The sequence below is a fragment of the Rhagoletis pomonella genome, unplaced genomic scaffold, assembly GCF_013731165.1.
Source record: "Rhagoletis pomonella isolate Grant_MI unplaced genomic scaffold, Rhpom_1.0 Rhpom_scaffold_00003, whole genome shotgun sequence".
NCBI classification, from domain to species: domain Eukaryota; kingdom Metazoa; phylum Arthropoda; class Insecta; order Diptera; family Tephritidae; genus Rhagoletis; species Rhagoletis pomonella.
The window spans coordinates 81048041-81069246 of NW_023458557.1; the positions used below are offsets into that span (position 1 = coordinate 81048041).

The following is a 21206-nucleotide window of genomic DNA, read 5'->3' on the forward strand; positions in this document are numbered from 1 at the left end:
AAAAAATAAAAATCCAAAAATAACGATTAAATTTGTTGGGGACGAATCGATTAGAGAATAATTAGAAAAAACACTAGACATTAGAAACCAATAAGAATTCAACGTTAGAATACGATTAGAAATCTAACCTCTTTTTCGATATTGAGAACTAAGTCCCCTTTTTGTAGAGAATGCTACAATTCTCGAAAGTCTCTAATCGTTTTCTAATCTTCTACCTAGTGATGGCAAGATTAATCAAATGAATAACGTTAAACGAGTCATTTTTTCAGAAAGCAATTAAAATCGATTCAGTTTTTTGTTCTGATTAATCATCATGAGTCATTAATCGATTAATCACGAAAATAATTGAAATTATAACAAGTTTAAACATGGCTGTCACTCAACATTTTCTTCATATCAGAACTTGTATTACCATCTCGCTTCAAAGCTATACCAAAATGGCAACCCTGCAATTTCTTGAAAGTCACATCACTGATGTCAGTGAAGGGACACATCACTATCTTTGTACATAGATTCGGAAAGGAATCGTTGGAAAATTATTTTGACTTATGGGCTCTTCATAAATCATTAGTTCATAACATTCCATTTCCTCAAGACGAGCTAAGTTCTTATTTGAATTGCCAAGTTTTAGACTGGAAACGAAACACTGTTGAAGCATGGGAAGAAATGAAGGCTGTTTATTCAAAATTTTACTGCTTTCCCACAAATATTCGCAATTGATTGGTACGTTAGTACCCGCAGGACGCATTTTTTCTAAAGCAGCGGCCATAGCTTCGGAAAGTCGATGCAGATTGACAACGAAAATGCTGTCAAAATTACTTTTTTAAAAGCTTATTCACATCAAATATTGTAAGTGAATTCTAGTTAGTTATTTCATTGTTTTAATATTGAAAACAAAGATAATTATAAGATTATAATCGATGAAATCGACTAATCGAATAATATCTAATAATTAATTGCAATTAATTTTTCGGCCCAAAGAAACTCATTTGAATTCGAGTCGTTTCTAACTTAAATGTTTGTTGGGTAAAGATTACAACCGTTATGGTCTCTGCACTTATCTCTTAAATCAGCTTTTTTACGAGATTCCGATTTCTTAATATTAATTTCAGAAGAAATATCACCCATTAAATAATATATGACTAAAAATGCTACTTATTTGCAGATCAACACACCAAACGCTGATAAAAATATCTATGGAAATTCGCAAGTGAATTCATCGTTGGAAATGACTCGCTTGAATAGCAACACAAACAATGAACAGCCGTCAATGTTTTCACAAAATCTGGAGCGAAGTTCATTACTCAGAGTGCCACAATACACGCTGCAAGATATGGAGTTTGTGGAAGAGTTGGGAGAGGGGGCATTTGGTATGCTACATTGCATGTTTTCACACTCCTTTTTGAATTTAGCTAAACCACTTTTTTTTATAGGCAAAGTGTACAAAGGGCAACTGACACAAATCAATGGCGATAAGATATTTGTAGCCGTCAAAGCATTGAAAGAAAATGCATCGCTTAAAACGCAACAGGATTTCAGACGTGAAATTGAACTTATATCGGATTTGAAACACGACAATATCGTTTGCATTTTGGGCGTAGTACTCAATAAAGAGCCATATTGCATGCTATTTGAATACATGTCAAATGGAGATCTACACGAATTTCTTATCGCCAACTCCCCCAGCGAAAATAAATCGCTGACACAATTGGAATTTTTAAAGATATCATTGCAGATTAGTGAAGGCATGGAATATCTATCCGGCCATCATTATGTACATCGCGACTTGGCTGCGCGAAATTGCTTGGTTGGCGATAAACTCACAGTGAAAATATCTGATTTTGGACTATCACGAGATATTTACAGCTCAGATTATTACAGGTAAATGTTCTGCAAAATTGATATACGAGTTACAGAAGGTAGCTTTTGATACATCGGAATTAAATTCGAATTCGATAACAATATTCTTACAGGGTACAATCAAAATCGCTTTTGCCAGTGAGATGGATGCCGTCCGAATCGATTTTATATGGCAAATTCACCACTGAGAGTGACGTCTGGTCATTTGGCGTTGTATTATGGGAAATATATAGTTATGGCATGCAGGTTTGTTTAGCTTTAACTTCATACATATAAAAATAAATGCTGACAAGTGCATTTAACATTTCAGCCATATTATGGTCACAGTAATCAGGAGGTTATAAATTTGGTACGCTCGCGCCAATTACTTTCATGTCCTGAGGCATGCCCAACAGCTGTTTATTCGCTTATGATCGAGTGTTGGCACGAACAGTCCGTCAGAAGACCTTCCTTCTCAGAAATCGCACATCGTTTGAAGGTGTGGCATCAAGGGCAACTCAAATTGAATTCCACACCGACACTATCAATTAAAGCTTCCCCGAATACTTGAAATTTAGTTTAACCAAAAATAATTGTACTTTTTTTATTACATAAGAAAAAATTAAGTAGTCTTTTGGTAGTATTTGTACATTTATACGTATATTGTATAACACATAAGGGAAAGACGAACACACATTTCATGCACATATAAGGATATTGAAAAATACATTAGTAAACTCATTCAAAATTTCTTGAAAATATATTAAAATGATTTTTATTAAATGAAAAATAATTTGTAATTTTTTAATCTGCAATGCGAGATGGGTATAAACAGAGTGATAGGGTAAAGAATTGGCGTGGTAATTTGTTTTTAACCGACTTCCAAAAAGGAGGAGGTTATCAGTTCGTCGGAATATTTTATTTTTGATTTTTTTTTGTATGTATGTTACCGCATAACTTTGGACCACGTCAACCGGTTTCGATAATTTCGATTTTGCATAGGAAAGGTAGTGTCTCAGTGGTGGTCTCATACTAATCTGGTTTACATCCGATCATTGGATCATGAAAAAACTAACGGTACTCCAAAATTTGTATATGAGAATTGAAGTTGGTTTTGTTTTTTGCCATCATTTCACTGATTATTTCGTTAATAATCTTGTACATATATATATGATAAAAAGTAAAAAAAAAAACATTTTAAAAATTTGATCGTAGGAACACTGAGAAATAAGTAAAATATTTGCATTGCCCCATTGAAACTCAAAATTTTGTAGTTGAAAATAGTATGCTTCAAAATTCATTCAACTTGTCCATGCAATTCGCGGTCAGATTGAGAAAAAGAAATTTTGTTTCCACGTGTGTACAGCCAGAAAAAAACTTTTCGGAAATCAGTTCCAGAAATAAAATTTGCAGGATGTGACTGCAACTGAAAGAACGCAAATCGATTTCGAAAATACATTTCTACTTGCTCATGCTGCACTAGCAATTTGAATATCGGTTGCGAGTGACAAATAATAACGGATAATTTTGAATAAAATATCAACAGCTTTTAATTAATTATTTTTCGGAAATTAATCGTTAATTAATTTTGAAATGGAAAATAAAATTAATTATAACCAAACAAACAACCAGTAAAGCGCTCCCGGTTGCATTTCAGTATCGAAAGATTGGAAGAAATTCATTAGCTATGTGAACTGCCAAAAAGCGATCAGAATTTTTTTTCGGCAATTCGCCTTTGGGAAATAAAAAACCTCTTTCGAAAGATACTTTACAATGAGAGGTGTGATTGCTTATGAAACCGCTTTCTGAAATATCTCAATTTGGCAGCTTTTTCGAAATAAATTGTATTGCCACGCCAGATAGAAATTCTTTTCTGCGTCACAGGGATGCTTTTGACCGACATCGAAGTTAATTCTGTGATTTTGAATAGAAGTAACCACATTGACAACGCATGCATTGCCGCAACTGATAAAAATTGCCCTACTTTCAACTTTTGACGCGCGTCAATGCGCAAAACAACAATGTATGGAATGAATTCAAACCAGCTGACTCTTGGCCAATCAAAATGAGCCGATTTGTTTGCGCCAACATTTTCATTGTGCCGCCTCGCCATGTTATGTGCATCTTGTCAATCAAAAGCGTAGAAAAGAATTTCTATCTAGCGGGGCCTTAAATCGTACTGAAAAAAAGTACAGTTGTACTTCAAATGTCATCACAGCTGTATATAAGCTTAACAGTACATATCATAGAATGTATAGTATACAGAACGATGTAAATCCGCAGTGCCACTGTTGGTTTGCATGTGAAAAAGGAGTTAGCTTGCATAAGAAAACCGGCAAACTTTTTTTTTGTTTCACTTTTATTTCGACATGTTTTGATAAAAAAAAAAAAAATACTGATAAAAATTAAATTTTTCATAAAAACAGGGTTGAAATCTTGAAATTCCTGCCCGTATTTTGTTTGTAAGTCAAATATGAGTGGCATTGTGCTACTATGATAGCACGGCCGAGTAATCATAGTCAACTTATGTACAGTAGTCGAAAAAATTATAGCCGCACCAAATTTTGACAAGTTTTAAAATATTATTTTTGTTGTTATTTAATTTCGGTTAGTTTTTTATAGTTCGTTCTTTACCGAATTCCGTATAAATACAAGTTTGAAGGCAGTGTAATTGAACACCCAAAATATTTTTCACTATCCCAATCACGAAAATTAATTTATTGAAATTTTTCAACAGAATATTGTACTAATCTTTTGACTACAAAAAAAAATGTCCCATTTTTTTTTACCAATAGCCTAATATAAAAATTTACAAATCTGTACAAATGTACCAATCGAGTGACACTGCCTTAAAAATTTATGCGATTAAAAAAAAAATTTACAAATTTTCGTTAAAATTTCGAGTTTTTTAATTAAATTCTGAGTATGCAGTTTTGTAGCCCATTGAATTCTGGTAGAATAAAGTACACGTTTCAAATGGCTAAAAATGTCGATTGATTTTTTTTTTAATTTTTAAAAGTTCGAAATTTGTACGAAAGTTTGTTGAATTTTTTTTTAATAATGTACAAATGAGTAGTCCACTTGCAAACAGGGTTATGTGTTTTTTTTATAATAGTAAGCCATAAATTAAAAAAAACCTACAACAACAAGTAACATCCAAATTGTATTTTTCCCCTTACTATCTGAAAATTTGGATAACCAAGAGCCTAATAACATTAAAAAGCAATATCACAGTGTGGTAGTTTTTGCAATTTTTTTTTTATAAAAATTGAATATAGCAAGTTTTGAAGCAATAACTTTTACATAGCTATCTTTTTTTAGGTTTTAGGGGCAGTGCAAGGGGGTCTTAAAAGTGGAATTTTCAATATTTTCAAAAGCTTATTTTTCGAAAATTAATGATAAAGATAATTGAAATACCTTTCATTATATATGTATGTATATCTATAAAAATAATACATACAAATTTCGAGAAAAACGTAATTGTTTTTCTTAAAAAAAAAAATACGTAATCCATTATAAGATATGTATGTATATCAAAAACATACATTTTTATTAAAAATGGCTATAATTTCGTTTTCTTAGTTTTCTCGGAATATGTGTAACTTATATGTACATATATATATGTATACATATCAAATGAAAGGTATTTCAATTCCCTTTCCAACCATATCCATTTTGAAAATCGGGTCAATAATTTTCGAAATATAAACTTTTTAAAATAGGGAATATTCTACTTTTACCACCCCCTAGCGCCGCCCCTAATAATTTGCACCAATATTTTTTATACAGTTAGAATCAATGGAAGAAGTCGAACCATGCCCAAACAATTTACGTAGTGAAATGAACTCGCAACGTTTTAGCAGTAGGTTTCCTAAATTATACCAGTGCTAGAAATTTTCAATGGAATATTAGTTTAGGTACTAAAATTTAGGTCAACTCGCACACAGCCTTACAAATCGATTTGGCTTCGAAATAGATATATATTACCCAAGCGAAAAGAGTTGTTTTGTCCAAAATTGGTTTGGTAGGTGGCACAAACAATAGTTTCAGAGTATTCTAAATAGTATAGATATCTAAAAGAATTCGTAAAGAAATTATTATTTCCTTTCAAATCAATTTTAAATTTATCGGCTTGTTCGAATTTAATATCACAAAATTTTGTTCGGAAAATTTGTAATTTTAAGTCTGATAAATTTTAGAATTGATTGGTGAGACTGGGAATGAGTGCACTGTGCACAGGTCGGTTTTTGTACGAAATTTCGGAAGAACAAAATAAAATGCTGTAACGTGAAACATTTTTTCAGATTTTCTTCAAGAAATTGTTCAGAAATATTTTTTCAAGTGCATGTTAATAACTCCATATGATTTTCTTTTAAGATTCGCTCTTACAACACCAACAATACCTAAGAATACATTGAATATACATTAGACTACATCACTCCCCATACAAAAAAAAAATCGCTACTATTTTTCCATTGGAATTATAAAATCTATTATATTTTAAAACGTCCACCAAAATATTTCGGAAAAATATTAAGATTTAAGTGAGCTGGACCGATTTGAAAATACCTCCAAAAATGGAGTTTTTTATGAATAAAAATAGCTTCTTAAAGATTTTTTTTGAAAAAATCCCCTCAAATGACAAAACGGCTTAAGCTTAAAAAATTTGCAGAAAAATATTTAAAAAAAATTGAACGAAATCGTAATGATGAGATTTTTGATGATGTTTTCTAACTTTTTTTAAAGATTGGTATAACAAAAACTTGAATAACTGAACCTAAACTCTTCCGATTTAGACTTAGGAGGTGTCGTAAGAAAGGTATTTTCTCTACCTTTTTATTTCTTTGCTAATAAATTCATTCAAAGGATGAAAGAGAAAGCTAGGATGAAGGAACGTCATTCACAGTCGAATTAAGATGTGTTGGTATTTGAAAAAAAAAATATTGGGACATGAATGACTTTTTGTTGGACAGAAATAAAAACAGTGTGAAAATACCTTTCAACTGAGTTCCCATAAGTCTAAATCAGAATAGTTTTGGCCCAGTTATTCAAGTTTTTCGTAAATCAATCTTTGAAAAAAGTAAAAAACAGCATCAAAAATCTCATTCTTACGATTCCGTTTAAAAGATTTTTAAATATTTTTATGCAGATATTTTAAGCTTAATCTGTTTTGTCATCTGAGGGGACCTTTTTCAAAAAGTTCTTTAAGAAACTATTTTTATTCATAAAAAACTACATTTTTGGAGGTATTTTCAAATCGGTCCAGCTCACTTAAATCTTAATATTTTTCCGAAATATTTTGGTGGATGTCTTAAAATATAATAAATTTTGTAATCCTGGCGGAAAAACCGCAACTTTTTTTGGTGATGCAGTCTAATATACATATGTACATATACGAATTTAATTTTGTGATGGCATTTTCGTAGATTTTACGAAAATCACACTACTATGGATTCAGTGGTATCCCCGAGCAAGGTGGCGTACCCTAGACTTAAGTTTAAAAATCGTATATACAATCCGATTTAGCTCATATTAAAACATTATTCAGGCAATTAATAACACTGGTTTACAGCGAAATTGTTCTCCAGACGCAACTATGCAATTCCTTTGTAGAATTGCTCGGTGATTCCGAAAATCGAGTTGATTTTTTTTCTATGGATACGTTTTCGAGATATTTGCAATTTACCATTATTCAGCTTAAAACAAAAATTGGTTCCTTTTAATCACGTACATATCGAGCCCTAAACGCCAAAATAACGTAAGCGACATTTTTTTCAAATTTTTCTTTTTGATGCACAATGCATCTAGATGCTCTAGGAATATTTCTGCATCAAAAAGAAAATTTTGAAAAAAAATGTCGCTTACGTTATTTTGGCGGCTAGGGCTCGATATACATATCTTACGAACCAATTTAAAAATCTTAATATAAAATGCGGCTAATGAAAGCCAATGAAATTCTCCATAAACTGTATATACATCACTTCGATAGGGCGTATAGTTTCTGACAAATTAATTAAAATTATTCCAGCGTTTTTTTTTTTTAATTTTTAATGAAAAAATTAGAAAAATCTAATTTTAAGATGAAAAATTTAAAAAATAACAGGTTCTGTGCCAAATTTTTGCATTTGATAAAAAATCAAGTTACTGATGAAGAAAATCGATGGATAAATACGAAATATGAGTGGTCAAATGAAAATGGGCAAAGATTTTTTGTATTAAATACGAGCAATAAAGCGTGTTACTCAGGTGTACGTGGCGTATGAGTAACACGCTTTACTGCTCGTATTTCATACGAAAAATCTTTGCGCATTTTCATTTGACCACACATATTTCGTATTGATCCATCGATTTTCTTCATCAGTAACTTGATTTTTTACCAAATGCAAAAATTTGGCACAGAACCTGTTATTTTTTAAATTTTTGATCTGTTAAAGTTAAATTTTTTAAAATTTTTTCATTAAAAAGTAAAAAAAAAAACTGGAATGATAATTAATTTGTCAGAAACTATACGCCCTATCGTAAAGTGATGTATATACGGTTTATGGAGAATTTCATTGGGTTTCATTTTCCGTATTTTATATTAAGATTTTTAAATTGGTTCGTAAGATATACGTGATTAAAAGGAACCAGAGTTTGCTTTAAGCTGAATAACGGTAAATTGCAAATATCTCGAAAACGTATCCATAGAAAAAAACTAACCCGATTTTCGGAATCACCGAGGAATTGGATAGTGGCGTCTCGAGAACAAAAACCAAATTAAAATTTGTGATCCAGCGTGATTTAATCTCTAGGTTTCGATGGGCCGGAGTTTATTTTGTCGTATTTACTGCCTGATTTAATTAGTGTTTGGCTCTATATGTGGTGTACATAGGTGCTTCTACTGCGGGGGGTGAAATAACACAAACGGCAATAACGCAAATTTGTGTTATTTCCCAATTGAATGTGAAATAACTCAAATTTGCTTTATTTCATTTCTCGTTGAGCAATAAGACCAACTTTTTAACTTAAAAATTGAGTAATAAAGTAAAATAGGACACATAGCTAGTCACCCAGTTACATTTGACAAAAAGTAGTAAGTGAATAAGTTAAATGGACGGATTTGTCAAAGTGTAAACAAGGCTTAAAGTTACGCGAATAACAGTGTTACTCACCTCAGATTCACGACGAGAGGGGTTGCTCTTACTACTATTTGCCTTGTCAACACTCAATTCTTGTGCTTGTGCAGGAACTTTATTTATTTCAGTTGCTTCTTTGGGTTTTTGTTCGTCCTTTTCCTCTTCTTTTACCACTTCTGTTTGTGCAGCGGCACTACAATTGGGCCCATAATTTGACTTCTTAGAAGTCTTTTGCATTTTGGACTGCTCGTTTTTATCCACTACTACTTTGCGCTTCAATGCATTTAAACTATTACCTGAAAATGTAAATTTTTAGTTTAGAAAACGAGCGATTGTTTTTGCAATAACCAAATTACCGTCAATTTTTGCCTTATTAAATGCGAATGGGCTGCTTGCCAAGCTTTTTAAAACGTTGCTGAAATGGTTGCCAATATCGCGTGAGATTTCTTTTTGATGTTCCAGGTACTTTATGATGGAAGCATTCGTGCGATAAAAAATTTCCAATGCCTCAACCGACAATGTTGTAGGGTTACTGTGATTAATTTTAATTGGATAGGTGGCATTGCTTTCGTACAGATTATTGGCGGCCTAAAATAGTGTTTTTAAATGTATATTTTTATTACTCGATGTGCATATGGTTATATTTTTTAGTGGCTATTTAATTACCTTCAAATAAAAATTCAAATAAGTTTTGGGATGATCTTTTTGCTTTTCGGCAATTTTCCCTAGCATATACTGGCACAACCATTTCTCTTCATGAGAGTCTTCGTTCTCTTCGCTACTGTTTTGTTCAGCATTTTGTAAAGCAGCAGCCAAGGAAAAGCAATTATGAGTAATATTCAAAACACGTCCTTTGCGCGCTTGCAGTAGTGATGTTCTAGACATTGTGAAAATGTAAAGAAGATATGCAGTGCATTATGGTTGCAGTGAAGTTTTAGAATCTTATTATAAACTTACTGTTCGGCTGTTAAATTTTCTGCTGAGCGCTTTAGTTGGCGTGAACAATAGGAATGAAGTGTGTACGTAAAAGAGCCATATTCTATCCATAGCAAGGTTTGCTGGCGATTTAAACATATGCACATTTCAAAACATCTTATGGTATCTTCTGATTCGGCTAAAATATTACTAGGACTGAATAGACATAAAAAAAAAAAACAGAAATTATTCTCAAAATATAGCGTATTATATAAACATACTTCATGGGCGTCAATCCATTTAGTCTCGTTTCAATTTTGCTTGCTTTGGATAATGCAATACCCGCCCACGAATCGAAGCGTGTGGGGCTTATTGTTAAATCCAAGGTATAATACTTGATTGCTTTGGAAAAGTCACGATTTTTGAAGTAATAATCAGCCAACAAATAGAATATACAACGTATCTTATAGGGCAAAGAGGTATGTGCAGGTTCTAGTGAACCAAAATCATTGCCTTTAATAAACTCTAATATTTTTGTAGTTGCCGGCGACGGATCCACATCGGATGGCATTAGTGCGACAATTTTTAGGAAGAACTGTTCCAAATCGGCTGTAATCGACTCCAATTTATAAGAATTTATTTCAGGTAAGCATTCTGGCCTATACAAATCAAAAGCTTGCACCGCCTTCGCCCATGTCAATTCAACATTGGTGGCCTCGTGGTCCTCTAAATGTCGAGAACGCGCTTTCTTTTGCGGATAACCGTACAAACAAAAAGTAACCTAAAATATTTTTAAAGCTTATGATATGTACTCTTCTTTGTATGGTTCATTACGGCTCTTACTTGCTCCAAGTATTCATAGAGTGTATCACGACATGAGTCATAAAGTGGTGCTCTAATAATGGGTACGATAATATCTAAAATGTAATGTAAAAAATGCGCCATCATTACGTGTACAGCACTGAAATTTGCCTAAAAAGTCGTGTGCTGTAAATAAAATCGAGAATGAGCAGGGTAAAGGTTCCTCTTCCTCTTCAGCATCATTATTAGACTTGGGTTTAGTAACCGTTAATGTGTTATTCTCATCCCTGGAATAAGAGAATTCTATTTAAAATTGTTAAGTTCTTTTATAAACACATTAAGCATAAAATGCAAAAGTTCAATAATTAAAATTTGTTTGGCGTCGAAATTTCAAATGCAATGTCATACAGACTCATGCCGTATTTCCACTGAGCGTTATATGAAAAACACTTTAATGGCAATTAGGCATTAAAAAATACCCGTCTGTCCCACTACGTTAAACAAATATTTGATGCTGTTGTTGTTTTAAAAGCATTTATCCCTCAAATTGGTTTTCATCCAACCCCCGTCAGATTTCATTGAGTTACAAAGTGGCGGTTTCTGAATGCTCTAGCCACTTTTACCGCTTAAGTTGGTTGACGGTTCTCGTAATCCCGCTTTTAATAAATAGGAATTAATTTCGTTTCCACGTGCCAAAAAACACTAGTGGAAATTCGGCACTAAAAGGAATTCGATTGTTTTGCTAAAAAATGTTGACCTTCTAGCCCACCTAAATTGTTTACCTTAACATTATTTGATGTAATACAACAAAGGCTCGATTCATATTAAATTCGTGCTCTGGATTAATACTCTTATCGATAGGCTGAGTCGAATCCAAATGAAATGATAATACACAAATTGTATTTTGCACAAGACGTGCCAGCGTCTCATCTAAGCAAGAAACTGCAATCATAAAAAGTAACGTGGTTTGAGTTTTTAATTTTAAGTAAACGGCATTTAAGTATATTTCCTCACCAATATCGTTGCCTTCGTTTAATATTATCACTTCTATATAAGAATAAATATAATTTAATGCAACGGACCACAATTCCTGTTGACGTGTCTTATCTGTTTCTTTTACATAACGTACAATGCAAAAGTGTAAGCATTTTTCGGCCCATTTCAAGCACTCCTGTGTGGAAAATAAACACAAATCTTTGTTTAAAGTAGACATTTAATAAATAATTTTGTTAACAAAACATGTACCTCATATGATGACATATTCCATAGTGATTGCAACAGAATTTCTACCTGAGTTTTGAAATTCTTAACCCAGTTGTCGCAGTCTTCTACTTCCACGTCATTAGATAAATTGTCTGTAATTATATTTACAACTTCTAGCCACTTTTCCTGTTCGAAAAGTTTGGGTACCTTGCCCAATGCAATACGCCTTAAAGTATATATGTATATATATTAGATTTTTGCATAATAATTTAAAACTTATGCAATGCAGACGAACCTCTTAAAATCGACCTGCGCATCCTGCACCACGTTTTTCGTTATGCACTTTGTACGTAAATTTGGTAAATGCAAAATGAATTCGTTTCCCTCGATAACTGATATCATATTCGCCATGTTTTCTAAACATGCTATGCATTTTTCAAGTTCATTTCGCATATCGAACCATAAAAACTCTATATTTACAAGACGTAGCTTATACGTATTAAATGCTTGACCGAGTGCAACATAAGCCGTGCCTGAGCGGAATGCCAATTGATCGAAAACTTGCTTCCATATGGGCGATAGTTCACTGAAAAGTTAATAAAATACAAATAATTTTCGTAAGCTGAAACTAAATTAGTTTAATACTCGTATTGATGTGCTTACTTATTCCCAGAGTTTCTGACAGTGTAGTCTAATTCCAAAAACAAAACAGAAATTCTATAAAATTGGTCAATAGAGTCAACGCTCTGTTGATTCCAAGGTGAGCAGTCAAAGTTATCCCTGTAAAAGCATGCAAACATATACATATGTATACATATATTATAAAATGTTTACTTGAAGCGGCAAAGAAGCACACTCAACTTACAAGTAAACACAAAATATTTCCAGATATAAAACTCGTATATCTAAAGGCAAACCCTTTGTCCAATAAGATGATATACACTTTAGCCACTCAAATACCAACATGGATGGGTCAAAAGTTTTGGCCTGAACAAAGAAATTTTTTGAGTTACCGATTGAAAAAAGTCATACTTTAAAATATAAAATTATCTACTCATATCGAAGGTCCTGGGCAATAACAACAAAATCCAAGATTCAAAAAATAGAAACTGTTACCACAATTAAGTGGCTCTTGTCTCTAATCCTTGTCTAATCCATTTCCAACCCTTACTAAAGCAGTAAGGATTGCTAAAGTAAGTACTAAATATTTGACATGCATTTTCAAGGGTTAGAGACATGAGCCTCTTAAGAGTAGTAAGTTTTTATTTTTTGAATTTTGAATTTTGTCGTTATTGCACAGGACCACCGATATGTTTGCGATGGGTTCGGCGATTTTTTTATTTGTTTAATATTACCTCAATCTTAGCAACAAACTCCGTAAAAATATCGCTTGTCATTTCTTGAAATTCAGCATTTGACATTAGGCCGCTGCAAGCTTGGCATTTCTCATCACTATTTTTGATATCCTGCTTTGGGGTACCGAATGGCCATTCCTCGTCAATGTTAACACTAATTAGAACACAAATTTGTCTATGTATATAAATAAATTACACACTTCCTATATTCACTTACTCTGCGTACTTGACGAAAATTTTCCTCAATACCCCTTTTAATGAAGTGTCCACTTCAACTCGTTCGGAGGTAACCTTTTTCCTTGAACTATACCGTCGGTTTTTGTGCCAGCCCCATTGTTCGAGAAAATGTAAATCACTGCAACGTCTGCGTGGCTTAGGTTTATTGTTTGTTTCTGAATTGGTCGTTGTTTTCTCATATGCCTCTGCTTCATCAGGCGAATTTTCGGCAATTTTTTTTGTTTGCTCTACATCACTTGTTGGTGGCGTGATGACTTGCAACTCAGTCGCATTTTGATTTGCAGCGTTAATACAATTTATGTCGGCTTCTTGTATCATATCGACGTTATCACTTGAATTGCTATTGGGTATAACACTTATTTCTTTGGGTTCGTTACATTCTTGCTGACCTGCTTTTCCTTCGTTGCTGCAATCCTTGCTCTCTGCTAATATATCCTTCAGTTCTAAAAGCACAATAAATGCCTTGCCATTTTCTTGCATATATCGGTAGAGTGATACAATGTATTGTCCCACAGAAACCCAGCTCAGCTCTTTAACTCTTATCTTTTGTACGACTTCCGCCGGTAATGCCATATTTTCGGCGTCGTCTTCCTTATTTTCATTTCGGTATTTTCGCGGAAATGCACTTTCCTTCGTCCACGAAGGAAGTGGTTTCAAATTTTTGGGAAACGGGCCGTACATATTTTCACAAAGTGGCAGTGATGACTTAAAAATTTCAGAGATTTCATACAGTATTTTAGCTGCGCGTTCATAAGAAGGATCTCTGGAGTATAATTTCAATGCATAGCCATATGCTCCGATTATATTGTGATTCTCGCAAAGTGTGCGTAGCATACCATCAGCGGCACTCCAATGTGAGGCATTGCAACGCAGGCATCTTTCAAAGGCATACTCAGCCAATTCTATAGCGTTTAGTTTTAAAGCCAATTGACCAAAACGGTGTAAAGTATATACGTCCGTATCGTCTAATTGTGTGGCCTAGAAGTAGAAGTGTAACTATTTAAATAAACCTTGGTTTGGAGGTATATTAACATTACCATTATGTAGTTTTCCAATGCCAATTCATGCTCGTTTCTTTCTTCATGAATAAATGCTATATTTTTATGGCAATTATAACGAATCGTGCGTAATTTTCCGCTAGTGTCTTCTACCAGAAGCTAGGGTAATAAAAATGTTTAGCTATTTATTAAGACCACAAAAGTTAAATAGTGAAAAGTAGACTGGTATATATAAAACTTTTAGGCTAAATAATCTTAAGGCATACCTCATTGAGAACTTGAGTTTCCAGCAATTGGCTCAACAATGAAAGTGCAGATTTCACATCTCCTTTGAATTTTAGATTTATTGCCTTAATGTATTCAGCCTCCGCAATCGCTTCCTAGACAACGTATTAAAATTATACGCTCATGGGGCGCAAAAATTAAAATTAAATCACTCACCTGCGCCTCTCTGGTAACCACAATCTGATCCTCCGGTTCATCACTGCATTCTTCATTTAATGCAACTATTCGCATCATTTTGACTTTCTGGTAGTTCAGTTAGTTGGTATTTTTTGCAAAATAAAATAATAGCATCTCTTTTATCAAATTTGCTCCGGTCAAATCCAATAATCTCCTTATTTGTAAAAGGTAAATTATTTTTAATTGCAATAAAGATGATACAATTTGACAGATGTAACCGGCATTCGGAGGAAATGAACATTTGTATAATCGATAACTTTGTTACTTTGCGATCTTTTAATATTTTTTAAATCATTTTACATAAAGCTTTGGCTATAATTATTATAATTATTAACAGTCTAAGAATTTCTTATTGTTTTTACTTATGTCAATTACGTTTTTATAGATTGTTTAATTTTTTATTAAATTGAAATTGTGTGGCAATGTTAGTTTGCAGTGAGGTACCCTGTGTTTTTCATTCTCGTTAAGCAGTTAACATTTAAGCAACCACTTTATCTTCTTGAAATTGGCGACAAGCATTGTCATTTGCTATTTGCCGAATCATTGTTGGATTTTTGTGTTTTAGCCAAGATGGTCAGTAAAGGCCTATAAAAATCGAAAACTTAACTAAAAAATATTTATTTACAGTTCCGAAACCAATATGATAGTGATGTTACTGTGTGGAGTCCACAGGGCCGCCTCCATCAAGTGGAGTATGCAATGGAGGCAGTCAAGCTTGGTTCGGCCACAGTGGGTCTTAAAAATTCTGACTTTGCTGTGCTAGTTGCTTTGCGCCGTGCCGCTTCCGATCTGTCTTCATCCCAGCGAAAAATAATCCCAATTGATGACCATTTGGGTATATCAATTGCAGGAATAACGGCCGATGCACGCGTGCTTAGCAATTATCTGCGCACGGAGTGTTTAAATTACAAATATGCATACGGCGCGAGATACCCAGTTGCACGTCTAATTTCAATGCTTGGCAACAAGATGCAGGTAACCACACAACGTTATGATCGACGCCCATATGGTGTGGGACTTTTAGTGGCCGGCTATGACGAAAGAGGTCCACACATTTTCCAAGTCGATCCTTCGGCAAACTTTTTCAATTGTAAAGCAATGTCAATTGGTTCACGCTCACAAAGTGCGCGTACATATTTAGAACGCAACATAAGTGCGAAAGGTCGTGATTTTGTCTGCACAAAAGACGAGCTTATATGCCACGGTATACAAGCTATACGTGGTTCGCTGCCTAATGACGAAGATAGCGAGTCGCCACTGCTGGTAAGTTGAATATGTAGAACATGATTTGAACTTTGCTACAAAAATTTTAATACATTTGCTTTTCTAGAATATTTCTATTGCTATTGTGGGCAAAGACCAACCCTTCAAGATTTTGGACGATGTGGAAAGTAAGAAGTATTTGGATATGGCGAAGAAATTGCCAGCACCCCCGGCACCAGCTGATGATGATGTACCAGCCACGGGCGGGGACGATGATGATAAACCTGATGACTCGCCCCCAGACCCACAAGTACTAGTAGCAACAATGGAGCGCTAAAACTGAAATTTACATTTCGGTGCATTTCGGTTAAATATTATAATAAATAAAAAACTTTAGTTTTGTGGAATGCTGTAAGCTCGCTAATTTTTTAAACAAGTCGTGTTTTTTAAGCTTCAACATTTTCACTTCCGGGTGAATTTCAACCCCTGCCAATTTGAATTCAGATCGAATATGATTGAAATTCACTTGGAAGTACGTTGCAGAATCTGGCTGATTAAAACCATATGCGCTGTGCTAACGATAGTCTATCCACATTATCCTAACGATCAAAATACATAAAATGTTTGTTAATTCCTGACGCCTGTTAACCGGCAGCTGATATTTCGGCACGGAATTTATGAAATCTGACACCGGCTTATGTGAAAGATGTAGTATCTACAACAGGCGGTCGGTCTGAGTTGCACACAGAAAGAAAAGTTCTATAAACAGCTTGACCGCGACGCAATTATCTATTTTCAAGTATACATACAGATGTACTCGTAGTTTGTATGATTACCGTACTGAGTGCCATACCTACATAAGAGCGTTGAGCTTGCGCTTGCTAGCTTATTTTTTCTAACCGGTATGTGTTGTTGACCGCTGTAGCTAAAACGTTATATACAACTTTCTACAAGGAACGCGATGAATTGCCAAATGAAATGTGAAATGTCATTACTAGGCACTTGGTAAATCACCTGAAATCTTAGTCAGATTATTTTTCGGATGGTAGTAGTAATATCGGTTTGGTACAAAATCCATTTTCGAAGCCTTCATAGATCTCCAGAGTACTTTGACATTGAAACGCACATTTGAATCTGTGTCTCTAAAAGAGTTTTGATTTAATGGCAAGAGTAAATATCATGAAGTCGCTAAAAAGGCCATCGAAATTTTGCTTCCTTCTTTCACAACGTACTCTGCCAACAGGGTTTTCAGCTTACACTTAAACAAACAAAAATTCATGTCGAAATTGGATGCTACCCCAGAAATGCGCATGCAGTTTTCAGACATTATATCGAACTACTATTTTATACAATAATTAGTAACAGTGACACAATTTCTTTCTTCACATTAAAATTTAAAGTATGTATACTATTTCTAGTAAAAGTTTTTATTCATATTTAAATCGCACTGTAATTTGATGTGCGGTTCCATAAAATGAAAGGTGTTTAGTAAGGGTTCCATCATCTTAAAAGTTTAAGAACCCCTGATCTACAATTTGGGCCGGACAGCAACGATGCCTTCTGATGTCGCCTGAACATCACCTACCTATATGGCAAGGCCAACATAATTTTATGCAGAGCAAACAATTCTTGTTGGGAGTAGAATAACCTCCGAAATCATCTCGACGAACTTGCGGACAGAAAGCAGACTAACACTGCACAACCATGATGTCCAGCCAGCCATAGGCGACATTCACCTTTCCCTATAGTCCTAACCCGTCGAAAGACAACGTTTCCTGTTTTTTATGGAGCAACGGTCAAAACTCATTTTCTCGGAAACTAAATAATATTTCGCAATAAAATTTGGTACCTACACTTGTTACTCTTTCTCCAGGCTAGATTGGTAATGAAATCGGATCAAAACTGCGCTTGCCTTCCAAATAACGGTATTTTTGGAAAATACAAAAACTGCGATATTTAAGTAACTACTGCAGCTAAATTACTAAAAATTGTTATATGAATGAATTTTAAGCAAAAAATGCATTAAATCAATTTTTTTTGAATGGGCGTGGTCAAGCCTACTTATCATGAAATATGTGTACCCGCTTAACCGTTTTCTTACAAACTTGGTACACTCATTACTGTTAGCCCTATTCAAAAATTCCTTGCAACTTTTTGACATCGGGCAATAACCACGCTGACCTTCATGTATTGGTATTTTCGAAACGTACAAATTCCACGATATTTTACTATATAATAACACTAAATTTCACGGGTTTGTATTTTGAAAAATTTACGAGCCGACAATTTGTTTTTTTATAAAATAAATAGAATTGTATTAAAAGGCTGTAGCTATGGTGGTACGGCTGAATTTAAGCTATATTTCAACTAAAAACAAGAAAATGAGTTCATATAAACATGGTAATAACTGTATTTGCATTGAATTCATAGGGTGTGCAAGCTAAATTAGTATTTGTAGTACAATAACTTACACAGTAGCTCAAACAACCATTCACATGCTGATTTTCTTTAAATATTCATTTTAAATATAAATTTTGATGAAAGTTTGTTGAATTTTCCTAAATTTTGTACAAAGTTTGAAATTTTTATTTTTTCCATCTAAGTAATCCACGTTATCAATATGAACCGAATCGGACCATAAATACGGGTTTTCAAATATCTCGACACCTGCGCCACCTAGCGGGTTAATGCATCTCTCATATTGCATTGTCATCGGGTTCTGCGCCAGGGAAGCCAATTCGTGGGGAATTGCACGATTTGCGGGGAGTTTCAGTTTGCGTGGGGAATCGGGGAAAGAACCGTTTTTTTTTTTTGTGGGGAATTTCAGTTTACGTGGGGAACCGGGGGATGAACAAAAAATATCCAGTAGCTTGCCAGTAACCAAATTTCGGAGAGTAAGCCAATATTTACTCCCAATGATTGAAATATGCAAGAAAGTACGAAAACGCAAAACCAGCAAGAAGTTGCTAGCTTTATAAACAGCTGATTAATTTGTTATTTTCCGATGTAATTTTCTTAGAAAACTAGTATTTTCCATCTTATTATATATTTAAATAGCTTTATTTTGTCAATTGCAACTCTAAAAGCATCACAAACAATTATTTTGTTAATGTGAATTACATTAAGCATCAAGCCATCAGCTGTTTTTCTTACTAGCAAATAGTTGCTAGTAAAAATTTATCCAGTAAAAATCCAGTAAAACTTACAAGTTCAGCTGTCATTTGTTCTCTCAATTCCCCCGCTTTTGCTAGTTTCTTGCAAGTTTTTGCGTACGAAAACGACATCCAGTAAAAAACCAATAAAATTAGTACTGGATTTACTGGAGAGTGCGTACGCGAACAGACTTAAAAAAGTTGCATAAGAAATGCAACTGCAACTAAAAGTACTGGTTATGCAACCCTGCAAATCATACAAATTACCGTTGATTTTTTAGAATTTTCTTTGTCGCATTTGCTTTCATATAACGAATAAACACAATTTATTTTTATATGGAAGAAAACCGCAACACTTACGCAAAAAAAAATTCTAAAAAAAAAAAATTTGCCATTGAAATTCGCTTCTTATTATACTAGAATTGAGTGGGCTACAAAACTTTCAAAAGTCTTTCTAGAAAGTTTGTTAATTTTTTTTTTTAATATTGCACCAAAGTTTTAAACTTGGATTTACACGGGTTTTGTTAAAGAATGAACTATAAACTATAAATGAAATAACAAAAAAAAAAAATAATTGAGAAAACTGGTCAAAATTTGGGTCGACTGAAGTGTTTTCGACCACTGTATGTATGTAAATATTATATGTACATTTTTTATTCTTTATTTGTTAAAGAACTCTATAAGCCTTTGGTTTGGTTTATGAATAAATAGATGAATAGCATATAAAAAACTAAATAAACAGAAAGACCAGCTATATGTCAAAATACATACATTTCTTTTATTAAATAAGGAGATATGGGTAGGGGAATTTTACGAAATTTCGGGCAAAATCGTGGAATTCATTGTCGAAATCGTGGAAGTGTCAAACATGAGTTGGCTACCCTGTTCTGAGCTAAGTTTGCAGTTTCAAATCTCTACCTCATCAGGAAACGGGCTTTCATTAAAAAATTAATGAAGTGTGGCGCTGAGTGGCAGGGTTTTTTAAAAAAAATAAATAAATAAAACAGAAATTAATTAAGGGCAAAATAGACTTGGCTTCGAACCGATATAAATAATACAACTTTTAATAAATATAATAATAATTATTGTTCTAAACAGGAGCACTTACTTTTGTCTCGAATTTCCATTACAGAGTTACTTGAGTAAAATAAACATAAAAAAAAGTTAGAAGTATTGAATCACTGAAAACACGATTCACAATGAAAATGTGTTTTGTCAACTTTCGAGAGTGAAGAAGTAATCTAAAAAAATGTTTTATCGCAAAAAAAATTACACTGTAATCAAGGCATAACAAGGTAGAAGGGATTTCGACATTTCTCTCTTTTGAACTGCGACTGAAATGTCAACTCTTAACCCTATACTATTCAAAATTTTTTGTTTTATATAAATTTTCAATTGTGAGCTGTGCAACTGATTTTAAATACATAATAAAATGAAAAGGAATTGCGAGCGGTGCGTTGTGTTTGTCAAGAGCCTGGACAACAAACTTGTGCGTTATTTTAAACCTTCGAATTGTCAAGTGAAGCGACAACGGGGGGCAAATTGCTGCGATGTTTCATTAGGAGACCCTTCACGTGTGGTCGTGACTTTATTTGTTGTCTATCGCAGCCGAGTATTTCAAAGTGGACGCGTTTGGTCCCAGGTGCAGGATTTATCATACCGAATATGAAAAGAAAATCTTCCTTTCATATACATACATGGATAGGCTAAATTTCAAATGGTGGTCTGATAAAACCTAAACCAGTATTCCTTGTTGACATAAAGAGACTGAAGGTAATTTTTAATAAATTTAATGGAAAGGAAATTTCGAATAGCAAAAATTTAATAGCTAAATTATTGAAGTTAAGTTAAGTTAAGTTCTGATATAAATTTAGAAGAATCAAACTTTTTTTAATGTCTAATATACTTTAGAATTAAGTATTTGAA

At 33.6% G+C, this 21206-nt stretch overlaps 3 protein-coding genes across 3 annotated transcripts in view; 2 read left to right on the forward strand and 1 right to left on the reverse strand.

The window, feature by feature from the left end:
* The window catches only part of LOC118735637 (calcineurin-binding protein cabin-1-like), a 39556-nt gene extending 24574 nt beyond the window's left edge, over positions 1 to 14982 (reverse strand). Inside the window, 18 exon segments of the mRNA XM_036465498.1 lie at positions 8991 to 9250; positions 9311 to 9542; positions 9621 to 9831; positions 9912 to 10085; positions 10151 to 10650; positions 10713 to 10808; positions 10810 to 10957; positions 11453 to 11612; positions 11685 to 11841; positions 11916 to 12099; positions 12169 to 12459; positions 12537 to 12653; positions 12739 to 12860; positions 13229 to 13382; positions 13446 to 14443; positions 14503 to 14622; positions 14730 to 14843; positions 14905 to 14982. Of these exon segments, the coding sequence (XP_036321391.1) occupies positions 8991 to 9250; positions 9311 to 9542; positions 9621 to 9831; positions 9912 to 10085; positions 10151 to 10650; positions 10713 to 10808; positions 10810 to 10957; positions 11453 to 11612; positions 11685 to 11841; positions 11916 to 12099; positions 12169 to 12459; positions 12537 to 12653; positions 12739 to 12860; positions 13229 to 13382; positions 13446 to 14443; positions 14503 to 14622; positions 14730 to 14843; positions 14905 to 14982 (4116 nt within the window).
* Positions 1166 to 2623, forward strand: LOC118735639 (tyrosine-protein kinase transmembrane receptor Ror-like; the record flags this gene model as incomplete). Its single annotated transcript, XM_036465502.1, is given in 4 exon segments — positions 1166 to 1370; positions 1434 to 1881; positions 1974 to 2106; positions 2171 to 2623. Coding segments are annotated over 4 exon segments (1026 nt in total), but the record flags the coding sequence as incomplete, so codon positions are not given.
* A 398-nt stretch (positions 14983 to 15380) lies between the features above and the next one.
* Positions 15381 to 16740, forward strand: LOC118735642 (proteasome subunit alpha type-1). The gene is made up of 3 exons (XM_036465505.1): positions 15381 to 15498; positions 15553 to 16188; positions 16256 to 16740. The coding sequence occupies exons 1-3, from the start codon at positions 15496 to 15498 to the stop codon at positions 16463 to 16465; spliced, it is 849 nt and encodes a 282-aa protein (XP_036321398.1). The 5' UTR covers positions 15381 to 15495; the 3' UTR covers positions 16466 to 16740.
* Positions 16741 to 21206: the final 4466 nt, after the last annotated feature.